Raw genomic sequence first — 26,923 nt, 5'->3', positions numbered from 1 at the left:
CAAGGGTCGCATAATTGGTTTTTACCAAACTATATAAAAACCTGCAGGTTGAAAAAAAATATTTATCTATTGGCACTGCAATGGATGTCTTATCTGTCTGCTGCAAATCCAAAGCAGATACATAAAAGTGATTTGCCTTTCAAGATCACTGCATGTATACTGCAGGGGTTTGAGGCAAACAAACAGGATCTATTTGTCAAGTCATAAAAACTAAATCCTCAAGGTTTCCACTTTCTTAGTGTTCTGTGGAAAAAAAAGATGGAAGCAGGGGGCCTGAAGAGCGGCAGACGCTCCGCGCTCTTTCAGCGATGGTCTGCGTGGGGAGACCTGCCGAAAATGCTTGGCGAAAAGACATCAAGATGGAAGCAATGAGACTAAACAACTAGGCCAGACTCTCGCTGGGCTCCCAGTCAACACTGGAATGGAGAACAACCAGCAGACGTCTCTCCCCCCACCCACTGCTATTATTAATTGAATGGTTTTTCAAATGGTGCATCAGCTCAAAAGAAACAACTGGGGAGGGCAGGAACAACCCGTATATATATATAGATTTGTGCAAAGGGTGAACGTCAGGTATTTTTTACCTATGCCTGGCATCACTTCAGAAAAAACAAAGCACAACCTTAGAAAGACTGGAGAAGGCAGGTCCCTGAGCCAAGGCAGGCACAAAGACGCGTACAAAAACAAATGCCTAAAAACGCAAGATTGATCAATTTTAACTGACGTCTATAAATAGGCGCCGTTTCCCCAAGGAATGTTACAGTTGCTAGGGTCCTAGAAACCATTTAAGAAATGTTTGTTTTCTTGGCTTCAAAACATTGCAGGACTCAAACCCTGGTACAAGTGTGAGAATTAGGATTTCAAAGGCGTGCTGTGCTGTGAAGTCACTTGGCGGGCTGCCCATTTCCATCAGACTACCCAGGCCGACAGCCAAAGGAAACCGTTAGGAATGGAGCAAGTTTCCCAGACCGCCACTGGGCTCATCCACACCGGGATCTGCAAACTGCAGACCAGCGAGTTTCAATTTCGCAGCGCGTATATGAGCAAGGTGGGGAGGGAGAGGAAAGACTGTCTGATGAACAGTGCTACTGATATGTCACAGTCCTGGCTGAATAAATTGTGTTTTGCCACAGTTCCTAGCGCCTATTTTAAGCCCAGTCCTCAGTCCTGGCAGTGCCAGAATCCACATTCTCACAGTCCCCAAGAAGGCAACAAAAGAGGGAGTGCTCCCCAGACAGTCCTCGGGGTTATCATCAATCCTCCGGTCTGTTTTATTGCACTTAAATTCACCTCTTGGACAGACACTCCGTGTTCTTTGGCAGAAAGGTGTACAATTCACCGTAACTGTCTTTACGCTTCAGATATACACGCTGAAAGTTCCTTTTCACCTCCTCTTGACTTGCCAAGAAGTTTCATCAAGCGAGACGGCGAGAAACCTCAGATATTGCCTCGATTATTCTGGTAATTATTTTTCAAGGAAGGCAACGATGCTCAAAGCGTTAGAGGTATCAAGGTTCAGAAAAAGAGTGCAGAAAAATGTTCTGGGCCACGAACTTGGTGTTAGTCAAAGATAACAGGAAAATGGTGGAAACCAGCAAGAGGTTAGATAATTCTTGCAATTTTAGTTGTTCAGTGTCTTTTAGAACAAATGTGTGTGACAACTAAAACCAGCATCACTGGCCTCACTGTGATGCAGCTGTTTGTCTCCAAGGCTGGCTGCCAAACTAAAAACTGCCATGACTGCTTATCAGCTAGTCTAATTAACACCCTTTGTCATTCCCTAATTTAACATCAAACCCGACGCCAGCGCAGCTCTTTCACTGGCTTTGAATAGAGGTGATTTCTTTTCAGCTGAAAACCATGCAGAAAGAAAGATGAGATTTCATGAAGAACTATAAAAGAAATGCACAGGTTGTAATGTATTTCAGCAGTAGCTATGACACTACTGTGCAGACCAGGTTCCCTGTACAGTGTGCTTCTACAGGTACAACTTTTTGATGCAGATATTCAAAATAAAATTCCTTTCTGTCTGTCTAGATAATGTGTGGGAACAACCATTTCAACAGTTTAAAAGCATGATAGCAGGGGGCAGTTATTCCAATCATTTTAAGTGTAGTAAAGTTGTCAACGCTGGCATCAGAAATTGATCGTTTTTTGCCTGGCTAAAGTAAGCTACAGAAGATGGCTATTGCAAAAACATCATTTAATAAAGAAAACACTCTGTAGAGGGGGAAATCTGAAATCCAAAAACATCACCCGAGATGAAAAGGGATGGCAGGCTCCTATTAGCAACAACAAACTCCACCCTGGCCGCACAGTCGAGGGCAAAGTACTGATGCTCACCACCCTGCTACAGAGCAGCACCGAAAAATAACACATTGAGCTCCGCGCACAGCTAGGTCAAAACTCATATGTTAAAATGAGATATTTAAGAATTGTCAGTCTCATGATTTAAAGTCTTAAAAAGTTTTAATTACTGTAGCTCAATTTTGTCCAAGACTGATCTAAGAAAGGCTTTGTAAATATCTCACCTAACAAAAATAATGCAAGTTACTGCACATAATTCTGCTATTAACAAAGCTTTAAAAAGTTAAGATGCCTACAATTTAGTCCAGAGACAGTGAAGAGCTCAGACAGAGACAAGGAGCAGATTCATACCTTTAGCAACACAACATCCACAGCTCTCTCCCCTTTGGAAATCTCACACAAACTGTACCTCCGCCTGTGTCGTTCATACATTTTTCCCAGATAAAGTGGTAGTAGTGCAAAAAAACTAAAATCCCGGCAGATTCCAACATTAAGTCCAGGCTTGTAGAGTCCTCGGCAAAGCTTAGGAAAAATGAGCGGCTTTCAATTTTTCACATCTGTGTGGAAAACCAACCCTCTTCTTGCTCTCCCTCTTCCTCTCTCTCTCTCCCTGTCATGCACACACTCCCCCTTTCTTCATCTCTCTCTGTCACACATACTCGCTCTCAGGCTCCCTGTGAATCACTGCTATGAGCTCAGTTCCTGAGCAGCAGGAAAATCCATCTAGTGCGACAGACTGATAACGCAGCCATGCATGTGACAGCGCTCCGATGCTCGGCGAATGACAACACGCAGAGCGGCTGTATTCTGCTCGGGCCTCAGCAGGCATCGTGCGACGATGCCGGAAGCAAGATTACCACTCTGACGGAAGGATACTTATGACTGGGCTGGGATTTCTTTCTCTCTCCTTGTTTTTTTTCTTTGGAGGTGAAAGACTTTCAAGGTAAAATCACAGCTTTGGAAGATAGTTCTTTTTAGAAAAGTATTAAAAGGTTTTGCAAAACAGATTTCCGAACAGGATGACTTCCCGAAACGTTTAGTCTCCAGAGCCAATACATATTTGCTACTCTTTTTGTAAAAGTAGACCAAATGTTTAGCCTTACAGCTCCTTAAGACCTTTGTCTGATGTCCGATTTATCATAAGGAGTATGTAGAAAATAACTAAATGAACAGTTTCAGAAACTCCAAACTCTTTGACTACCTAATGCTACTTCAGGTACATGAGTCTAGGAGCATAGTGGGTCTTGGTGAGTCCTAGGTGTTTATATACGTCTACTCATTTTTCTTTCACTGCTTTTGGAATAGTTGTAGCAACTTACGCAGATGAAGAAAATCAGTCTAACACTCCTCAGGTGAATCTTCTCCCTTTACACGCAAAACGTCAGCCTCACATTGCATCAGTGCAGTCTCCTTTATAATATCACCCCTGCTTATCACCAGCTCCAAGGTGTAACACGGAAGAGCTGTACTTTACAAGGTTGTTCTTGGACTCTTTCTTTCAATGCTAAAATTTAAAATAGTCACACAAGGGCAAAAATCTTGTGTGACATTTAAGCTGAATAGAAATGGCCAGCTTTCACTTCCCCTGGCTGGGCAGTTCCTCTGTGTCGCACATGACAAGCAGTGGAAGATTCATCTGAACACCGCAACTCAAAGCAGATGCTACCATGAGTTCCTAGGCCGTTTTTTTTTTTCACCAGCAGTAAGAATGGAAAAAAGTGATTATACAATGAGAAGGCCCTCAAATTAAAATTGTTAGGCAGCAGAATGGAAGGTAATTTAAAACTTTGGAAAACATGAGTCTGAGCCAAACTGTTTAGCCAGTTTGAAAAAAAAAGACCTGGCTTTTTGACCAAAGCCACTTTTCTTCTGCATTTGTTTAACATCTTACATCTGCAGGGGGAAAACAAACCTTCTGTGGTCATTTTCTTTTACTGTTAACTGTGATCCAAACATTCCTGAATAGTATTCAGTATCAATGAAAAGCACGTCCTTAGCTGCTACTAACTGAGAATGGATTTCACTCCCAAAAATGCAGTGGAAAAAATAACATCACACAAAGTGCAGTTACATAGTTTGGTACCATTTAAACTTTTGTACTAGTTAAATAGTTTCAGATCTACTAACAAAAATGCTAATTTCCAGGCATAATTACAAACTCTTTCCATGTTGTTCAACTGAATCTGTAAAATAGTCTATCACGTGCTCTGGACCTGTGACAGGCTAACTGCTTCGTTCCTTCAACATTCCTCTCTTAAAAGCACGCAACACAGACAGAGACACACATGCTCTCAACACGCACACATACCGGCCACATGGCTTCCTGTTTTTATTGAGACTCGGCCCACCCCTAGCCCCCCTCCCTGCCCTGTCCCAGTGCAAACAGTCCCACGTTTCCTTTTGCTAAAAGCCCGTTGCTAACAAAAAAAACGTTGCTATTTCCAGAGACCAAATACTCAGGAAGACTCTAAAAATAATACACAGTTACTAAAATAAAAGTATGAAAAATACTGAGTTAAGACTTGTTGCAGCAAAGGATCTACATTACTGATGTATTAACTTAACAAGCACAATAGAGTGGGAAATCAAAACAGAAGGTTTTTAAAGAAAACTGGAGTTTTATTTTTCTAAATTTACACCCGATTTTCAAACTTAACCTTCAGTAGGATAAGAGGGATTAACTTGAAATACTTCAGATGTACAGAAGAACACTGCCAACATAATTTGTAGAAATACAGCAAATACTGTTGTGAAATATTACATCTTTGATAGCAAACAATGGTTCTCATTACTTTTCTTAAGCCTTGCTAGATTATATTTAACAGGAAAAACCTCGCCCTCCCACACAATAGGCACATGGCATTCAGGAAATAAAAAATAATGACAAATTACAATTAGAACATCAGTCTAAGTTCTAAAGAGCTGAGAAATACCAGAAAGAACCTTCGACAGATAAAATGAAACCCTTAAAACCCTCTCACATCTTGATTCTCTATTGGGCTTTCCCCATGTTAAGACTTCTAACACCAAACTCGAAGCAAAAAGCATGAACGTTCTTTGTAGCACTGTCCAACTCCACCCTGGGAGCACAGCAATGAAGGCCCTCTCTGTTTCTTTGCTTTACGTCTTGCTAGAGACCTCAATGATTCACTCATCCTCTCTGAGAAACTGTGCAGCATGATGGCACCCATCCTAAACCACACACACTGGGAAAACTTACAACCCTCCTGGTTTCTCTGGAAACTAGCTTAAGTGCTCATGTCCCCTTTCCCGTGTATTCCCCCTACGCAGGACTGCTCGCCCACTGCGAGGCAGGCGCTGGAGGGCTGCCTCCTGTTACAAGCGCTGTGCTTGAGTGCGTGTACCACGGGGGAGGTGGGATCCAGTGACATTCTTTTTGCTTCAGAAATTCTGTCTTGTTTCCTTTTCCAGCCCCCTCCATGTGCTTCTGCACCGTAATGGTGCTCCACAGGTAAACGCCGGCTGGCCTCCAGGTGGTCATGTGGCAGCAGGTGAGCTTTAAGAACCAGCCTGGATCGACTGGAGAAGGACACGCCCAGCAGCTTGATCTGAAGCAGATCCCCCATCGGCTCGCAATGATCTTCTGAGAAAGAATCCATGCACGAGGGCAGCAGAGCGGTGAGAGGCACACCTTTCATCCTCTGGTCGCCTTCTCATCAACTCGGTGGTTCTGCATCCCAGTCATCAGCTTTGCCGAAATGAACAGATATCCAGAGCCACCACTTGTCAAGAATACGCACACCCATCCTGGTGGAATCACACTGATTCCAGTGGTGTTCATCACTTCTGTCCAACGCCATTCACAAGGGGAAAAAACCACGGTCTCAGACTGAGCTCTTTGATTTGCTAGACCAGCCTGTTGTTGCCTGAATGAAACAAGACTGTGTGCACTTCAAAGAACGGCTCTTTGTGCAGCTGGAGTGTGCAGTAGAAAGCCCCTTGGGTTACATATCAGAAATGTAAAGTACATCTTTTTAGGCTTTTCTAATGATGAGTGAAATGATGCGATTATCTTCTAAATAAAAAACTAGAATGGCCAGGTGAAGTTGTATTAAATAAACAATATAATAATATAAACAGCTGGGACAGAAGTAACAGATAACTGTCAAGGACAAGTAGGCAGCTGCGTCAGCATGCGTCGGCAGCAAAGGAACCAGTAAAGGTTTATTCCCTGCTGAAAAAGAGAGGAAAAGAAACAATGCTTCGGCTGTGGAGCCTTCTTCAGGTGTGGGACAGTCTAGGACTACTAGGAGAGGCTATGATAAAAGACCTGAAGACTGCTGTACTACATATCAGACACCAGGGGGTGCCTGAGGGGCCCAAAAACCAGACAATACAGGATCACCAAATGAAAACTACATTCGATTCAGTGAAAGATTCAACAAAAAATGCAGATACACTCTCATACCACAGGATACCAAAAAAGAATCAATAATATGATTTATTTGGAAGGCTCCCATGATTAAGACTTCTTGATGCTTATATAGCAGCTTATGTTGGCCGCCTGCATCAGGACTGAACATGTTATAGTCATGGAAAGACTGAGCACGACCTAGCAGATTTGCACAGACTCCACTGCCACTTCCCTAAAATCTCTGAAACACTGGTGACAATTTAGAACAATTCAAGATTTTTCAGCACAAAGCAATTTTGTACTCAAGATTCCCCCCCCCCACCAGTTCCTTCTGCATGAGAAATTCACAGCTATAAATAGCCCAAGCATGTCTGAAAGTGGCATTTAAGCTAATATTTAGATATTGAAGTGGAGAGCTGTAGAGGAACAAGTCATGACTAGTTCTACACTGAGGAGCAGAAGGAAAAGGCAGTGTGCTGGCAGCTGGGCTTCTTCAGGTGTGAGGGATGGAGGAGAAGAGTGCAGCTAAATGAAGAACAGAGGAGCGCTGGAGAAAGTGTCCAAACACATGCAAATGTCAGGGATGTCATTTGCATGCACACGGTGTCACTTCTAGTGCCCAACACAGCCTGAGGACCACCTGAGGAAGGTTCAGCAAGGCTTCACAGCTAATTAAATAGCACCTTGATATAATTATATTGCCAGCAGCCATATCACCCTGCAACTCACAACTGCAATCCACTGAAGCTCAGCAGGTGTGAACCTGGCCAGTACCTGGATGAGAGACCTCCTGGGAAAAACTAAGGTTGCTTCCAGAAGAAGTATTAGAGGGGCCAGTAGGGGGTGCTCACCCTACGGTCTGTGTGGGTCCTAATGCCCCAATATAGTGATGGGGACGCTATACTGTAAAAAGGCGCCATCCTTTGGATGAGACAAAACCAAGGGACTCTCTGTGGTTATTAAAAATCCCAGGGAGGTTCTCGAGAAGAGTGAGGGTTTTACCCCGGCCTTCTGGGCAAATTTCCCCCTGGCCTTTACCAGTCATGGCCTCCTAATAATCACCATCTCTGAACTGGCTTCATCACTCTGCTCTCCTCCCCACTGAGAGCTGGCATGTGGGGAGTGTACTGGCGCACTATGGCTACCGTCACATCATCCAGGTGGGGCTGCACATTGGTGGGTGTGGAGGGGATCCCCATTACCTGTAAAGCGTTTTAAGTGGAGTGTCCAGAAAAGCACTATATAAGTAATATAATATAAGCAATATAAGCAATTATTAAGGTCCCAACACAAGGGAATTCCAGAGAAGCAGCCTCACATTGCAAATCAATGTCATAATTGATTTTGATTGGTCTTGTATAAATGTTCAAGTTCACCTGATGAAGTGTAACCATGTTTGATTCTTTGGTGTAGGTTCTATGTTGTGTGTTTAAATTAACTCCATAAACTCACAATAACCCTTTATGCCTGTGCTGTGATTCAGAAGGTCCTGCCTGTACTGTCATCAGCATTAGACCCCCCTCTACTGGTAGCAGAAAGCAAAGCCACCTGATGTGATTCCCTAGTAGCATCACACTACACATCTATGTTTTCATTGATTTTGATTGCTCTTGTATTCAGCACACAAATAAATATGCAAACATACCCGTTCCATCTCGGCAGAAAACCTCCTGACTATGCATACAGTCTATGCATATATCTTGGCCAACAAAAGATCTTGTTTTCAGATCTCAGTGTGGCCCACAAGGCATGCACATTAAAACCTACTGAAAAAACAATTAGGAATTAATCCCTGCAGGGATTTGCAATAATGTATTCCCCTAAGCAACAAACCAGTTTCAATATGGGAGCGTAGGTGAACAACAGCTGAGCAAAGCTGGATTAACAACCAGCTGCACTGGACACAACCCAGTTATTCAGAGTTAGGAGGTACACTGGAACCAAAAACCATGACCATTCACCCTAAAGAAAAACATCAGATTCACATGCATATAGAACATTTTATACCACAAATTGAAATCTGAGCAAGCTGAAAACATTACAACACCATTTGCAAAGGCATTGCTAAAATCAGCCAAGGACTGGCAATAAAGGAGCAAACCCTTACAGCTGTAGAATTTACAAGAATATGGAAGTTGATATGTACAGTAGGTGGCCTCATAAAATTCAGTGGCATCCTAAAAAAAAATCAAAAGGACACTTGCACCAGATTAAAAGCCCTGTAGCATGCACGCTGCAAAAGAACTGAAAACACCACCTTAACATGCCACAGAGAATGGGGAGGAAAAGTTTACACTTATCGCTTTGACCAAAGGGATGCACGATAATGCAAGGGCCACAGAGCTGCTAAATGGAAACTTTAGATTGTGACATCATTCAGTCTTTGCGACCTCCCCTTTTCAGCAGGCTGGAACAGTGAAAAGAGGTGTTACTTGAATGGAATCAGGCAACTTTTTAAATAAGTAACATGCTCTGTACAGTGCTTTAAAAATATACCAGGGCATTTATAAATATTCCCATTCAATAATAATATTGTGAAAAATGAGCCTTAGAGTTGCTTCATAAATTGCTATACATGCTTTTTCAAATCACCTTTTTTAAATAGGTGATTTTTCATTTCTAGCTAAAACCGACTTCCCAAGTGAAGCGCATTTGTCTTCAGCAATGGAAAAAAAACCCTCAGAATTGTAACATTTCACCTGAAACCTCAATGAAATGGTTTTATTTTTTAAGCTAGTGGAATCATCTATCCACAGGCTGCTGTTGATCGTAGTCTCTTACGTGTCTTGTAAAAAGCTGTATGATTCGTGGCATTTGAAAGCTAACAACACTATAGCAGAAAAGGCATTGAGCAAGATGAGACATTTCTCTGTTATTCACAGGATAAAAAAAAAATCTCCAACTGCAACACAAGGCAGCCAACCCATTTCTGAACACAGCCTTTTTGCACTAACAATTCCATCACAAGAAAATGCAGGCACATTAGTCAGGTAAGACTCCCTCATTTAAATACTAGTGTCGAACGACTGGTGTGTCTCGAGGTAGTACAGTAAAACCAGGCGTTGCGATGCGCTGTCTAATGTACCTCAGAATCATGGTGACTAAAGGGCCCACTGCACTGGCTGTGGTAACAACACAGAGGAAAGAATGAATTCGGAGTAAAACTGTCTGCAACAGGAAACATACACTATAAAACTATCAGTCAACTGCCCTTTTGGTGTGGATGTATCCTGGAATTAATAAGGCACTTCCAGCACTCATTATCCCTGGTATGGGTGGGGAATCTCATGACCTCTCTCCTGTTTGCTTTAACATCATGATGTCACCCTCCTCTCCCCACGTGAAAGGACTACAGTGAACTCCTTTCACTGCCGGGATCTTGAAGCATGCTTTGGGTGCTGAACTGCTGCCTCTGCCCTCGCTCCCATTCAACAGACAAAGCAGAAAGGGAGTCAAAGATGAAAAAGACATAATTCTTTCTGAAGAAAATGATTAAATTCAGTTAAAAAAAGGGAAACTTTGGTTGATGTAAGTTTCCTTGCAGCAAAAAAGGAAAACCTTTTAAACAACCAAGACGAAAAAGCAGAAAACTGTTTCGCCTTCCATGGTTAATTAAGCATCTGCAACAGCCCCCAGATTTACAGAGTGCCTGCGTATATTTACAAGGGTCTTGTTTTCACACTGTTAGCTCCAAGGTGAAGGAAATGGGCCAGAACTCACCATTGTTTTGTCTCCTGTGGTCTCCTCCCCTGCACTGAAAGGCGAAGCTCTCGGAAAATCCACTTCATCTTCGGCTGCCTCCCTCACCTCTCTCTCTGCGTTGAGAGAAAAAGAAAAAGCAGTGAAGATAGAGAAGCTGGAATTGCCTGCCCTTCACAGACTTCTCAAGTATTTCTCATCTAAGAGCACAAATTTGTTCGCTTGATCCCTGCATCGAAGTATCGAACAGTTGTAATAAGAGTGGTACAGTACAAAGATATGCCAAACCTCACAAGGTAATAAGAGAACTGAGAAAACCCCAAGCAAAAAAACGAGCAAGATACACACACCGTATGGAGAGGCCCGGCCTTGTGAACCAAGCACATCCTCGTGTCAGGACGTAGATGTCTCAGGTGTAGACCAGGAGGCACAAGTAGTGCTGTGCTTATGTTGCACTTGCTATACCAGCACTACTCCTGCTGCTACTGCTACTGCTACAATGTTGTTGTATTTGCTCTTAGCTGCTTTGTATCTTTCATCTTGCTTTTGCTTTTCTACCTGGACTTGATGAGCACTGGACAAAGCCATCTGCTCTGCAATTTAAATAACAGCGTGGCGAGAACCGGCCAGTGCTGCTGGTTCACAGTGATTCACTATTTATCAGGCAAGGCTCTATAATTTACTGCTCTGAATTCACTGCTATTTAATACAGAACAGTAATGGAGCTCTACATCGCTTCACGGTTCTAAATGTCTGCTTTTCCGTACTTCACTTAACTTTCTTTGAACTGTTATAAATTTCTTTCTTGTTGCACATAATCTAATTATGCAAAGTGCTTTGTGATAAACTTAGTACATTCTCCCACACATTTAGACTAAAGTCATTATAGCTCAGGGAAACGCACACAGTTTATCAATGAAATCCCCTCATTACAAGGTTAAGGGTGGGTTGCAAATTATAATGTGAGAACAACTTTAAGACCACTAAGATTTCATTTTGTCTGCGTGTTATGTTCTGAACACATTACCAAGAATGCTGTTATTCAGCAAGTCTCAGATTCACATAGAAACCCATTTCTGAACATAAACAAACTGACCAGGCTGTTTCCCCAGAGAGTGCACTTGACCCAGCAGCACTGAAAGCACACTGGTATTCATTTCACACGGAGCTGCACACAGAACCTCCTCTATTACTTAAGCAGAACTACGCAAACCCGCATGACAAAAAAGGAAAGGGTGTACCCCTGTACATCAGTTTCTCATAACCAAAGAAATGACATCAGCAGGAACATTTCAAACTGAGGACAGCCTTTCCTGAAGAACTAATGGCTTCAGCCGTTGCCAGGCTACACACTGCCTATTCCCACTGGCCTCTTCAGGACGTAAGACCCGATATTTAGATTTTCACCTTCTTGTCTGTTGCATTTGAAAAATAAAACAGGACCCAGCAGGATAGAAGCTACTATCACAGCAGTATATGAAAGTCATGTAAGTAAACATTGTCACCTGAGAAAAGTTTTACCATTGAATGAAATCAGAGCTTAAAGCACACCCGGCAGATGAGGACAGGAGGTCTGACAAAAAGCTGTTTTCTAAAGACCTTTTTTGCAATTTCTAAAATAAGGTAAATGCTTTGACAAAGGCATATTTGACATTAAAAGTGCAATACACACTGTACAGGAAATGAGCAAACTTTCAGCTACCAACAATACCAGTGCGAGACTGGAGGTCAAGCACGATGCAGTGTAGTTCACACATTCATGTTGACCTTCAGGGGTTAAAGGTCAGCCAGACAATGAGATACGGGTCCCTTGACACAGAAGGGTTGGGCTTCCCCTGAAATATCAGCCTGGCTGAGCCTCACCCAACCCTGAACACAATGGCTGCTTCTACGCTGTCCAGTCATGTGGCACTATCCTCATAAAACTCCGGGATTCACAAAGCAGTAATTCAGCTGCAATGAGGCATTCTAACAGAGAGGAACATTGATAAGACAGCTATCTGGAGCCGCTTCATACCTCGTCTAATTGTAATACGCTTACCTATCTTTTTTAACGCAGGCAAGACTAAGCCCCTTTAAAAGCTAGACCTTATGGCAAAAAATGAAAGCACAGCTGGATTAGAAATAAATACTGAGCAATGTACTAAAAACAATCATCATGCAGTGAAACTGTCAAAAGTGAGGGCAAAATACAGCTTCCACTGTAATGACTAGTAAATGCATTTTAATTGTAAATAGCTATTTTGAAAGAAGAGAACGCCTGTCTAATACTTTAATCCTTCCTCCAATTTTAATACTTCTGCTGTTTTTGAATGTCTCAGATTATTCTTGGGCTGACTAACTTCAAATAGTTTTCATTTCATAGTTTATAGATTCAGTCCAGGTTTCATTGAATTGCTTTATCTAATTACTATTAAATTTAAAGTCTAAATTGCCAGCCCACATGTGGCTTGAATTGTTGTGCTCAGAAATGAGAGAAACTGATGGGACTCCCCATTTTCAAACTGGTTTGGCCTTTGGCTTTGGTTTTTAAAACTTCAGCATACTGACGTGGCTGTCCTCACCGCGTGGCAGAGACTCAGGAGATCGGTCTATACACAGAGCAACGGGTGTTAGTTTCACCGGCTTCGTATGATTCTGATGAGAGTGATTGACTCGTGTCCAGCAAGATGGACTTATGTACTGTAACCACCTGCGGATTTCTGGTAGTACTTCACCGCAGGATAAAACGAGGCCGCTGCGAGGCTGTGAGGAAAAAGCGGACTTGATCTCGTTGCGGTGCGTTGCCAGTGACTACTGCAAGTTTCAGGCTTGTAGGACCACAGGCAGCTTTCAGACACTCCCCCTCTAGAGCAATCACTGCTTCATGGGACCCTTCTTCATGGAAAGCAGAACGCCCTTGTGAATGCTGTTGATTTTGGTTTTTTTGGGGGGAGAGGGATAGATATGGGAATTAACATTATACGTAATAATTATCATTGGATAACACTCATGGTGTTTTGTGGACTGCTAACAATAGAAAAAGGAGATGTGATACCACCAAAATGTGTCTTTACCCCAGAGCCAAAGTGATTCTGTTATGACCATTCCTGAATTCAGAGATTTTTCAAAGATACTGTAGGTCGAGACAGTCTTTACGCATCTAGAAAGTTTTTTTTCCCCAATGTAAATCATTAAGTGACTAAATCGAGTTCCCTTACCGTTCTCAAAGACAGTGGGTGAGTCTTCAACGCTGGGACCTGCAGCTTCCCCAGTGCCTCCAGCAGTGTGAGCAATGTCACTCAAATCGCCTTCTGCCCTCCATGTGGCGTCTTCTCCTGCAGCTTTGCTTTCGCTTTCCAGGCTGTCCAGATCCAGAGCCAAACTGCTGACTGTATCCACAGAGGCAGCTGTGTCCTGGCCTGCCAGGAGGCTGCTAGTGCTGTCCGAGTTCTCGGAACAGGAAGGGGTTATTGGAGATTCAGGAACAGAATTCATCTCAGAGGTCAGTGGGTGAATTTCTGCTGACTCAGAGCTGTCGCCATGTGCAATGCCACTGTCTGCACTCGTGAGGCCAGAGCCGTCCTCAGAAAAATTTTCATCAACCTGCTCCTGCTCCTCCTCCTTGTCACAGTTCAGGGCTTCCACAGTGACTTCCTCGGTATCCTCCTCCAACACAGTCGGGAGACTTCTTAATTCATTCTCCTCAGAAACACGTTTCTCTGCTCCTAGTGAAGCTAAGAAGCCCTGAAGGTCTGCGTTTACTTCAGGTTTGGAGATTTCTGTGCAGATATTTTCTTGTACAGATACAGTGGGTGACATGCGCTCACCTTCTTCATTTAGAAAAACCTCCTCCTTTTCTCCTGGGAATTCACTGACGTGACTTTCCAAGAGCACTGCACCATCCAGGGGCTCTTCACCACACTGTCCGTTTGCCGAACTGGACATCTGCTTCTCGACATCCTGCTGTTTTTCGGACACAAATTCAGATTCCTTGTTCTCCTTCGCTTGCTCACACCAGCTCTCAGCCATCGTTTGGGGTTTGCCACAGTCTGACAAATCACATGATGCCACAAAGTCTGGCTCTGATGAGCCATGCTCACAGGATGACGGGTCGTGTTCAGGTTCCTTCTCGACCAATCCTGGTGTCTCACCTCCGATATCCGCTAAATGGCTAGTGGTAATCTCAGATGGGGAAAGAGAATCTGGATGCCACAGATTCCCCTCAGATGTTTTAAGTATGTCCATATCCCCATTTTCCATATTGCCTATTTCCTGTGGAGGCTGCGCTTCGGCGGAGAGCTCCATGGCCTTCCCTTCTTCAGGCAAGTAAAAACTTTCAGCGGTCGAGCTGCTCACTGACAGGAACGAGTCCTCCTCCTCCTCGCTGGAAAGTGCCACTGCAGCCCCCACGTCCCCTCCAGCTGGCTGGGCGCCTTGATTCAAGCTTGACTCGTCTTCCACAGCTCCGGCAGCTGAATCTACACCCAGAGCAGAGGAGGACATGGCGGCATTTTCACTGGACAGTGGTTCATGCTCTTCCAATTCCACCACAGTCTCCAGAGTCACACTGCGAAGCTCCTCAGGCTCATCTGCTGGACTGGCTATTGAACAATCGCCCTGTTCTTCACCTGCGCCATGAGCTTCTGGCACAAGCAGCTGTAGAGTGAAGGGGTCCTGTTTAACAGCATCGGCGGAGACCTCAGAAGAAGTGGAATTCAAAACCATAGAACTGCTTATGTCCTCTGCATTACCAGGACAGTCTTCCTCATTGTTCTTTTCTGGAAGATCAAAACCCGAGCTACATACGGCTTCAACACTACCGCTCGACTGTTCATCAAGATTTCCTTTCTCCATGCTAGACTTTAGGCAGGAGGTACTACAGTCCTCTGCACCTCTTTCAGGCTCTGCTGTCTCATTGTTATTCTCCTCACTGCCACTGCACTCATTTTCTTTAAAATAATCCACAGCAGCTGTTTCCTGGATTTGTTCAGATTCACATGCCTCTGATTTACATGCTCCTTCTCCACAGTCGGGACCGTTTGTTGCAGTACATGAAGAAGCAATCCCTATTTCTGGCTCTGCTGAGAATCCACAACCAGCCTCCTGACTATTCTCCCCAGGAATAGCAGAGTCGAACAGTTCCTGTGTTACAGAGCAGTTTTCGGAATTCTCCGTTTTACTTTCCCATTCTTTGAGTATTGCTGCTCCTAAATCCTCACCGCCACTAGACCTTTCTAGGTCCTGAACAGGCTCACTCTTTTCTTCTTTCACAGAGCACTTTTCCATCTCTCTTTCAGCCGTTTCGTAGTGGTCCTGAGATCTTGTCTGCCCCATATTGTCTCCTAACGATGATTCGCTGTTGTCAGACTGAGATTTATCTTCGCTTAGTGCCTGGGATACTTTCTCTGACAAGCCCCCTTCAGCTTGCTCTCCTTCCTGATTTTCTTTATCAGCTTTGTATGGGCTGTCCTGTCCTGCACTGATTACAGGCAATGCTGTGTCAGTTTCCTCTTGATTTCCACAGGCCTCTTCATTGGAAGTCGGGCTTTTGCTCTCTGTCTGGCTCAGTACAGTGTTGCTTTTATCTGACTCCTTCCTAGAGTCCACTACAGAAGCAGAGGCAGTCCCCACCTCTTTTTCCTTTCTGCACTGGTAATCTTGACTGCTAGTTTCACAGGGACACACCCTGACCTCATCATCAGCATTGTTCTGAAGGGAAGTGTCCAGATTTTGTTCCGTATCTGCCTCACACTCACTGGGAAGAGCTTTGCTGGTGTGGCTGCTGTCCACTCCCTCGTCTCCTTCAATGGCACAGTGCGGAGCCCATTCCTGCACACATGTGCCGAGAGAGACCCGCCATGGCTTTTCCACACTGAGTTGTTCTGATCGGTTGTCTGGGTCTTCTGCCTGTACAGCAGATCCAGCCAACATACCACTGTGCTCCTGGTCAGTTTTCAGTAGTACAGATGAGGAATGAGATGAAAGCGCATCCTGAAAATATAAATAAAATGACTTAACAATCAGCTATTCAGCTTCACCCTCATTCATGCTTCTCAGGACCTGACCAAAAAGAAACACTCCTATTGCTTATGATGGGTTTCTCATTAGTACAGGTTGGACTGCAAGCACATCCTTCCCTGTAGCTAAAAAATGTGATATTTCTATAGTATCAGCAAAATTAAAAAGACTCATGAAACAGCTTTAACTGATTCAAGCTTTAAATTATTGTAGAAAAGGGCTTTAAGTTAAATAAAAACAATCAGAGACTAGGTCTTGTGCACGTATAATAGAAGTTTTTTTCATTTTAGCAATTTATTGGAAGAATCCATCACTAACATTTCAAAATCTGCCAACTACCATGATGGAGCACAACCTGTAATGGTGACACTCCTCCAAACACTTACAACTAAATATTCAGAGGCCCCAGTGAATAATTTAAGGTCGATGTCAGACCGCTGAACTGCTTTTCAATTGCAAAACTTCTTAAATCCCGAGAATCTGGGACGAGAGTGCTGGGACACACCTTCCCACCCGGGTGAGAGCGCATGAACCCGCGCAGCCGCTCCACGTCCCCGTCCAGGCTGGCAGGCTGGCTCCCTGGCGCCGCGCCCGCTGTCAGTGTGTAGGTGCCCAGGCCCGGGTGGTGCTTCACCTGGCAGTCCCCCGAGAAGACCAGCTGGGAGGCCCCAGTCCAGCACTCCTGCAGCGCCGCCGTGTCCCTGTTGGAGACAAGCACTCAGGCTGGCAGCACTGCTCGCTCACAAACACGCTTCACAGCCCTCGTCCGACGCTGCCCGACTGGCCACCGAGATCTTCTTACTATGGCAACAACTGTTACAACTGCGGTTTCAATGTTGAGAGTAAAACGTACAGCTCTACAGGAGTCGTCTATTAACTGAAACCTTTATTTAACATGCAATGTCCAGTAACAATTTTCATCTAAATGTGGAAAATAAAATTCCCAAACCAAACTCATCTCTACGTTCATGTGGCACACAACTTGCTGGAAATAAATCTGGCGAGAGTTGGGTGTGCTACACCAGGGCAATCGCACACTGAAAGCTGGAGTCGGATAACTCTGACTACAACGAGCGCAGAAATAACACAGGGATATTTCTGGAAACTTGCATTTTAAAGATACTGAAACAGAAAAACACACGAAAGTCACTGGTAAGCCCTTAGTCACCACAAGGAAATGGATTCTGCTCTGCAAATCCTCAAAGGTCTTATTACTTTTAATGACATACAAAAAAACAGATGAAGGACCTGAGAATGTGTCCATGGCAACCCTCATGACATCATGAGCATAAAACGCAGAGGTTATGGGCAAAGAAAGGCAGCAGAAACTGTGGTCCTCTTAACATGCAAAATTAAAAGATACCAAACAGCAACAGAATTGAATCTGACTACAAGCTGTTTTAAACTAATTCCTCTTAAAATTATTAATCTTCATATGATCTTCTTTTAATTATAGAAAATCCTGTATCCATGACTGGGTAATGTGAAAATAACACTGACTCAAACAACCTTCCTCTAAACATCTAACATCTACTGTTCAAATCTGAAGAACAAATACACAACACTCTGCCCAACCTGCAAACTAATGTTTTGGTCCATTTCACAGTAACAGGTGATCAACTCCCCAGTCTCCATGTTAAAAGAAAGAAAACCTCTGAGCAGCACAAACCTGACCACACAGCATATACATCTCAGGGAACCCTAATTACAAAGTATGATAAAACAATAAATAAAAACACATTCTCTCTTTCATCTTCTAAACCTAAATATGTACCTTCATAGAGAACTGAAAGGAATCTTCTATTGCATTTTACCTTGCAATGCCACTGTGACTGAAGACAGGAGTAAGGCCCCATGCAGACAACCTGGTTTTGTGTTTGCATGTAACAAAACCCAGGAAAGTGCCGATCACATGATCTGCCCATCCAAGGTTCTGCGACTCTCCTACGGGTATCAGATTCCCCCCCACCTCCAACTGAGAAGAGAGGAGGCCTGCCTTTTCAGAGACCACGTGACTCTAAAGACGCACTTGTCTCACGCTGAACAGCCAGCAAACTGCTCCCTGTGATTAATTCACCACCGTTCTCGAACAATCAGCAGAGGACAGCCTGTTGCCTGCAACTGCAATGCTGTCTTTGAGAAACACCGTAGACAATGCTTTTAGACACAACATTTGTGCCAAACTGTGTTTAATTTGAGTGTAGATTAAAGGGATGTGGCAAAGTTACTCCGACAACATTGCCCATTTTTGTCTAAATGATGTAATCCAGTAGGAAAGAGGGAAATGAAACACACAAAGTAAGGGTCCAATAATAAATTCCTTTTTAGCATCACATATTTACAAATCTGCTTCCTACCACGGCTCAAGAGGATGTACTGAAGAGCTCACAGCAAGGTGCTGTTTCACTCTGGAGAGCGAAACCGTCAATAACAAGGACGGCTCCCCAGGGGCAACACGCTGTGTTTTCCACAGCTGCCCATCTAAAAGAGCACTGCTGTGCTCAGAGCAGCGCTGGAAAAGAGACACAGCCGAGGAAAGACAGCAGGGCACTGGCCTACTCAAATTAACAGAGGAAAAACCGCCTGGGAAAATAAAGCAGCATGCAGGTGGAATAACTGCCCCTGTGCATGAACTCACAGAACCACAGCCCGACAAAGAAGTTTCAAAGCTAATTCACCCAAATATTTACACAAGGAGAGCTCAATGCCATGGTGTCCTTCTGTGTGCGATTTGTGCTTATCTCATTTTGGAACAGTCTCACACTCATGTCGACAGGTTGGCTTGGCATTGCCAAAACAACAACGAAAACATGAACTGTGCTATGAATAAAAATGAGAAAGTCATGACTGCTTTGTGTTTTAGGCTATTTAAAGAGCAGCTAGATAGCACAGGGATTTCGTGTTTTTCCAAATGCTGTTGCAAGTCAAAACGTCATGCACTATTAGATACACCACCAAAGTATATACCAGCACCATCAACTCCTCTTTAAAATTTTGCTGCTCCTACTTTACCCTTTACAAATGTCACTGGCCCGTTTTTGTAGTAAGTATATATTCAGTAGCAAGTAAAGCCATTCTTAAAATCTGTAAGTGAATCCAATTCACAGTTCAACAGCACAGCACCTCCCAAAGAAGGTCCTAACCTAAACATGGGATTCCAGACGTAGAACACTTTTACAGGTGAGACAACTATGTGCTGCATTTACTTGCTGCTAAGCCTGGTCTTATTAAGAGCCCTCAAAAATATCAATTGCACACTATTTAAAACTTGGTGAAACCAAAAACATCACTAACTGGACTTGTATTTGTTTGGCTGCGCATTCCAGAAGCTTTCGAAAACTGCAAGGCTGAGCAGCAGAGGGGAGAACTGTACGCACAACGAGCGCGCGCGGCTAGAGGCGCCTAGCTGATCCTGGGGCTGCCCCTCTGCGTGCCCAGTCCAGAACTTACCGAGCCAGGAGCTCTTCCACCCGGCAGTTTCCTCTCTGCTGGGCCACGTCGACTGGGGTGGCGCCCTGTCTGTTGGGCAGCCTGAGGGCCGCTCTGCCACCCGGCTGCTGGAGCAGGAACAGGGCCAGCCGCCAGAGCCCGCGCCGGGCGGCGAAGTGCAGCAGGGTCTCCTGGGGCGAAGGCTCTGCGAGGAAGGGCAAACGAGCAGCCGTCAGGAGGGCGTCTGCGCATCCTACACCCCGCTCTCTGCAGCGCTGGCTGGAGGGGCCCCCCCACAGAAAACCCCCGATCGAGGCAGACGAGGCAGGAGATCAGTGCCCTCTCCGATCTGCGTGCTGCTGTGCAGAGGTACATGTGCACAAGGTGCAGTGCACAGCGGTCATCGCCCCTCCCTCCCCCCCCCCGCTCCTGCCAGGACCGCCGCGGCTGTGCTGTGGGAAGGCCATTCACGAGTGTGCCAGGAGCACGCTACCGCAGGATGTTTTTAGCACTCTCAAAGCCACAGTCTAATTACTGTCCGTGTAATTAAATCTTTAAGAGCTTTCTGCGAGGCCTTTCAATGTGGAGGATTATCCGTATATTTTAGGTACTTAAAGAGCTGAACAGACCCTTTGCACTATCCTCCAAGGATCAAGACACAGTCGGAGAATTGTTAAAGCCTGCTGATGAAACACAAGGAAAAAAATACAAGTTTAAATGGACTGCTGGGAACCTGGAGCTCAATTTAGGCACATAAAAAGTGGCTACACTGACATTTGTTTGAACGTTTTCTTAGGTACACACAAAGATTATAAAAAGGATAGAACTAAAATGATTTTTTTTACTCCATTAACAGCAGTGCTTGGAACACAGCCATAACACTAATTACCCTTGATCTGTTTATCCTCAGATAGATACAAGACATTCTATTTCGAGTTTGAGGTGTTATTTTATTTGTATCTCTTGACATGCTTTGTGTGGTTATTTTCAAGTACTCAATAGTGAGAGAAATTCTAGTTCTTACTCTCCTCAGAGTTTGCTGCATCAAGTGCTGGAAGACTCAAACATTTTAGCATTTAAATTTACTTCGCTTAAACACAATATAATGTTCTTTACCTAAATTCAAAATAGGATGTAATTTACCTACCGAGAGGTGTGATAAATGAAAGAGCCCCTTTCTGCTGAGAGGACTGCTTTGACAACTGCAGAACTAGCAGTTTTTTTTGAGTCCCTCTCATAACAAATAACACTAACTTTGCAATTAGAGAATATGAACAAATTAAGGCATTTGATTTGAGTTCTTAGACAGGGTCACAGAAAATTGTATTACATCAATTAATTTTTTATTCAACCAAAATGTTGGCCTTTTATGAAAGGACACATCTCTTATTCCAGGTTCCCTTCACGCTGAAGTTCTTCTAGTGGGTAGCAAAGCGTGGCTACGCTGAAGTAAGTCTCACTATGGGCCTGGCTCCAGGGGAGGACACCAGCGTTAACTTTCAGCCATTCATGTATTAAAAACCAGCTCAGCCCCCCTGCCAGCCAGCACCAACCACTAAGAGCAGGGCCACAGCCAGCTGCAGGAAACAGCAGGCTTTGAGAAGGCATTGCACAGCTGGCCAGTCCATTAGCAGGTAACCCGAGAATTTCGTTTCCCTTAAAAATCAAAACTTTAACGTTTCTTCGCAGGCAACAAATGCATATGGAATTGTTAAAACCAGAATTCAAAATATTACAGAACTTGATCCACAACACTTCAGATCGCTCCTACTTTGCCCACTGCTTCGTTACAATAATCCATCAAGAAAATGGTTCTGCATAAGGAAATAACCAGCTTTCAAATAAATCTTCCCCCTTTTAGAGGCTATTAATGCAGCTTAACAGCATACAGGGCAATCTACCTCAGTAGATGCAAAAAACAATGTCCCGGTGCATTTTAAGCTGACATGAAAACTCAGTGAAAACCGAATTCAAGAACAGGTCTGAAATTGTTCTCTTACACAAAGGGAAAAGCACAAAAGATGCCATTTTGATGGCTGATCAATGACACAATGAACAATTGGTACCTGCTGATGTAGGTTCTCTCTATCAGCCATGCATATGCATTTTCTAATCTCTACTAGACAGAAGCCCATTTAGCAAGCTATCTCCACTGTGCACCAGCAATAACATCTTTTCACTGACAGGTCTGACTACTCTGCATGTTTAACGTCAGTAGTGACTCCACTCTTCATGGATATTTGCAAGGATTTTCCATCAGAATTGTACTGTTAAGGTCTCTATGCTTCATATAAGTGAAATTGCATGCTCTGTCACATGAGTTCAGTCAGCATATGCATTTGAACAGACACAGGCAAAACTCTACATCCGTTATTGAGTGTTTTGACCTTCCATCACTGTGTGGTGTAGCACCTCCTCTGCCCAGGACAGGATGCAGCTAGAGAGGGCAGTGTACATCACCTCCAGGACTGCAGGATGCCCCTTCCCTCTGTGGACTTACTCTCCCTCTCCAGACTGAAACACAAAGCTCTCAAGATCCTGCCCAAGCCGTTTCCTTCTCTCCCCTCTGCTGGGCGGCTGAGGTCCGTCAAGACAAGGACCACGAGGTTCAGTAACAGCACCCACCCAGAGCTCTGAGGTGCAGGAACTCTGCACTTGGATCCTGAAGTTTTTGCACGGCTCATTGTTATTTTATAAGGCCTCGCTGTGATTTATCTCATTGCAGGTGTGTGTCTAAAACGGCATGCTTAAGCGTCAGAGGGATGCTGTTTATTATGGCCTCTAAGTTACATATTTGTATTGTATGTTTTTAATTGCATGAGCTCGCCAGAGTAAATTCCATGCAACGAGTTATGGCAATTAAGTATAGAACTTTGAACTTGCAATGTCGAACCAGCCTTCCTCCTATAGTTAAAGCACTACAGAAAGACGGAGAAAGGCACGAGTGGAGAATCCCATTCGATGAAGAGCACATTAGAACATGCCTTTTCTTCAACAGTTCCAGCTCTTCTCTAAGATAGAACCACTAAAAAGAGCTATCAGATTAGAAAAAAAAACATTTATTACTAAAAGTCTAATTTTACTTTCGATTTAACGTTCCACAAACCCAATTTATTTAAAGACAATAATAGAATTAGAAGTAAAAAACGGCAAGGTTTCTGTTTATCATGCTATTTCATCCATGAGAAAGCTGACTAGGCAGAATGAAATATGCTAGGAAGACAATGCACAGCACAGGCATACTTCAAATAAATCAAATTAGTCTGTGAAATGAGTTTGTAAAAAAGAATAATAAAATCTGCCATGATTTGAAACAGCAGGACACAAATTTAAGAATGGCTAAAAAACAGAGTTACAAATTAGAGGAGACCTCTTGGCCCTCCTGGCCCATGTACTAGACAGTAGCATAATGATCTTAGGATCTCATCCATCCATCCAACATTCATCCAGCCCCTGTTGCCTCACAAAGGGAGGTAAAAAAATGAATCGTTCTACAATTGCTTTAACGTCTCCTCACTAAGAAGCACGTAAGCCCATCAGGATCCTGAGCCCTGGTCCAGCACAGGCAGCTGGAACTATCCCTGAACTCAAGCCTGAACAGACACCAGCCAGTGGAATTCCAGCACCGACTGGGCAAAAATGTACATTAGGCACGGTGTGCAAAGATAGCAACTTGTTTGTCTATTTTTATTTCATAGAGTGAGCCAAAAAACGTATGAAGAACCTTTCCAGGATCTCATGTATATTAAAATGTCTTTGGAGATTAAAAACTAAACATGGAGAACGTTTGTTCTTTTTACAGGAGCTTCTGTTGCCCAAGGAAGCAGTGCAAAATTAACAAAGGATGAAGGTGAATTTGTTTGTTCATGTAAGCCTTTTAAATCTATCAAGTAGTCCCACAGGCATTATTCAGTTATGCTACTGCAATTAGCATTCACTTCTCTGCCAGATATCAGTCTTTATCCAGACTGCATCTCAGCTGGCCTCGCCTGCCTATGAATGGTAATTCTCATTCCAAAGAAAGCTGTTTCCTTCAGCCAAGAGCACCACATCCGTCCAATACAATACATTATCACTGAGGATTCTGTACGGCTCAACAGAAAAACTTGTCTAACAAGCAACTTTCCACATTCTCATTAAACAGATAAAAATCAACTGTGTATAATTACTTAATATCACTGATGATTAGCAGATTTATGGGGAGTTTGGTGGTGAGCTGCTCCCTTATTTTCACTTTCATGGTGCACTTTTTGTGGAGCAGTCTGTCAGACATGAGCCTCAGGTGCCAATTTTGAAAGGCATGTGTCGGATTACAGCAGAGGCTGCTTAATGGTCTCAGGTGCCAGTGAACGGAGTGGAACCCCCTCCCTCTCTGCTGCTACAGGTTATAAACCTCTAACTGGATTAAACAATCACACTCAGCCCTCAGGGCGTGGATAATGGGAAAGCATGAGAGGGAGCAGGGAAAGAGAGAAAGATAAGGCAGGGGCTGGAGGCTGGGAATTGCTGTATTGCAAACCAGTACACAAGCCTTTCCACCAAATTGTGTAAACAAATGTCATTCTTCAGACAGTTGTATAGCCTTGTCATCAAGTTCAAAGCCATCAGGGAATTTCACCCGCACATTTCCTGAGCTATCAAACTGCAGAGACGCCAAAAAATGAACCAGCAACTCAGAACACTGTGCAATCAGTTTTCCATGGTATGAGCTTCAAGAATTCCATCATAAAGACATTAAAAGGCATGTTCAGACCAGATCAATGGCAGTTATTGCAAATGTAGCTGTGTCCAGTAGAAACAAAAAGAAAATTCCTCCAGACAGTTTCAGTGCAATTGCTTTTCTTTAACACAGTTTAAATTTTGATAGTCTTGCAATTAAATATCTTTAAAAATCCCACTTAAGGGGTTGCTTTTAACAGCACATTTACTGTTAGAAGCACAACAAGAAAACTTGTTTTTCTTATGTTGTCTTCACAACATCTTGATCCACTGAGCTGTACAAAAGCTGCACTTGAAATGAAGCATTGAATTAGGTCAGCTGTGACCAGTCCATCCATTTATCTTTAAACATCAAGTTCCAGGAAAAATGTATTTTTCTTAATAGGGCTCATAAATGTCCAGTGCCAGAAAGTGAAATATTTAATTGGGTGGGAATGTTTTCTTTGCAATATCAGACATTGCATTCCATACTTGTAATATGGATCCAAAAGCACAGAGAAAACTGCAGAAAAACAGTTATAACTGGAGCCAACAACAATCATCGCTGAATCTGTGCTACTTTGTACAAGGAATGTCAGGCGTCTGGGATGCCCTGCATACGGAGGGGTGGACATATGTGCACAACTTGCAAGTTCTGCACCAGAACAGCACCAACAGGATGACAGTGACATGTAAATAGGTTCCTAACCAGGACCCACGTCTACCCAGGGCACTGAAATAAAGGCAGGAGCTGCTGCTATTGCCTCAGATTTCAATATTGTTCAGTAATGTCCTGCTGAGTCCACTGATGTCAGATATCAGAAAAATACATAAGCTTTCTTTTCAGACAGGACAATTCACTGACGCTTGGACTATCCCTTTATAACCCTTGCTATAAAATAAGCAAAGGGCTTGTAATGTGGATTAATAATGGCTGTGAATAAACATGTCATCACTTAATAGCAGGATAATATTGTAAGCTTGACATCTGTTTATATCATATAAACTCTGTATAGTAATTTGCATTAAGTTTGTCCTCATACTGATGAAACATGCATGAACATTTTGTTTAACTAAATCTAATTAGAGTTAATGGATCACCAGATAAAGACAATTACCTAATGCAGTGTTATTTATAGAGTTGAAAGCTCTGTCTGGTAAAATTATACCAGTGGTTTTACAAGGGTCTCTGGATAAAAACAAAATTGCTGCATTTCAATTAAACTAGCAAGAGATCAACATTCTGTGGAGAATGTAACTAAACTGGACTGACTAGAAGACTGAGGCAATCTCCACTTTTTTATTGTGAAAACCTCATTTTGGATTTTAAAAATATTGTACACCTCATCTCGCATATAACTGCAGCTAGGTTTCTTACATTACTTTTGAGAACTACAAACAAATTCACAACCCAATATCGAGTAATGCAAATGTTTCCACATAATCGTTAACTCAACACTTTCACTCTGCAAGAGAAATTTGCATGACATCAGCAGCCTTCTCAGCTGCTGTAAAGCCTCCATAACTGCATGAAACACTCCTTCTCCAAAGCAGGCAACCTAATTCACCCAGCAAATCAGGGCATAATACATGCCTCTCTCAATATGGTGAATATCCCCAGGAAGCTGATTAACCTGCTTAATAAATTTCCTCAGGAAGAGAAAGCTGGATGGTAAGGGAGAAGCAACCATTTCAATACACAGTTATGGGCTAAATTGGAGCGCTAATGAATTAATAGTCCAGGATGGAGCGTTTAAAGCTACAGAAGGTAAGCACCAAATCTGAAAAGAAAACGAATGCAAAGGTGGCTCTACTTCAAAATCTGCAAGAGTTTACCCTTCCGCTACACAAAATCCTCAGTTGTGCTTTTCTTTCAAAGTAAAGCACCATAAACTGAAATATAAAAAAAATCCAAGATACACGAATAGTAGAAGGAAGCTTAATATGCCTCACTATAAATCAAGAATTCTGTTTGGGCTCACGTTCAGACTTTTTACTGAGTGCAGGGTTAAAGCTTTCTCTCCGTCCCTCTACTGTTAAAACCTGCTGTCCTGCAGCCACCAACGTGCCCCCCTTCCCGCGTGGAGACATGCACGGCCTGAGCTCACCACTGCCCTCGCCGGCGCCCAGCACGCTCCAGCCCTCGGGCAGGGCCAGGTGCCTCATCGCCAGCGCCACGCTGCTGTCCAGACGCTCGCTCTCCGCCGGCGGGATGGGAAACTCGTCCAGCAGCCGGGCGTGCTCCAGGGCGTCGGGCCGGCCGGCCGAGCTCACCAGGAACTGGGCCACGTCGAACGCCAGGTCCTGCACGAACAGGAAGCGCTCCTGCGCCACAGAGCCCACGGGGTGGCCCGGCCTGGCCGAGCACAGCGTGACCAGCACGGCCTCGCAGCAGCCATGAGCTGGGGGGACAGA

The 26,923-nt window shown here is 43.7% G+C and overlaps 1 protein-coding gene across 7 annotated transcripts in view; it reads right to left on the bottom strand.

The window, feature by feature from the left end:
* Positions 1–26,923, bottom strand: part of LOC148831487 (A-kinase anchor protein 13-like) — a 119,237-nt gene that overhangs the window by 49,145 nt on the left and 43,169 nt on the right. For all 7 annotated transcript variants that reach the window (XM_088920421.1, XM_088920425.1, XM_088920423.1 and 4 more), the window contains 5 exons: positions 26,617–26,910; positions 19,832–20,015; positions 16,887–17,082; positions 13,582–16,354; positions 10,403–10,497 (listed from right to left, as the gene is read on the bottom strand). In XM_088920421.1, the coding sequence (XP_088776547.1) occupies positions 10,403–10,497; positions 13,582–16,354; positions 16,887–17,082; positions 19,832–20,015; positions 26,617–26,910 (3,542 nt within the window). The remainder of the gene's footprint in view (positions 1–10,402; positions 10,498–13,581; positions 16,355–16,886; positions 17,083–19,831; positions 20,016–26,616; positions 26,911–26,923) is intronic.

Source organism: Atractosteus spatula, chromosome 7 (assembly GCF_055471065.1).
Source record: "Atractosteus spatula isolate fAtrSpa1 chromosome 7, fAtrSpa1.hap1, whole genome shotgun sequence".
NCBI classification, from domain to species: Eukaryota; Metazoa; Chordata; class Actinopteri; order Semionotiformes; family Lepisosteidae; genus Atractosteus; species Atractosteus spatula.
Note: the sequence above shows the minus strand (reverse complement) of the source record. Positions and strands in the feature narration are given on the sequence as shown.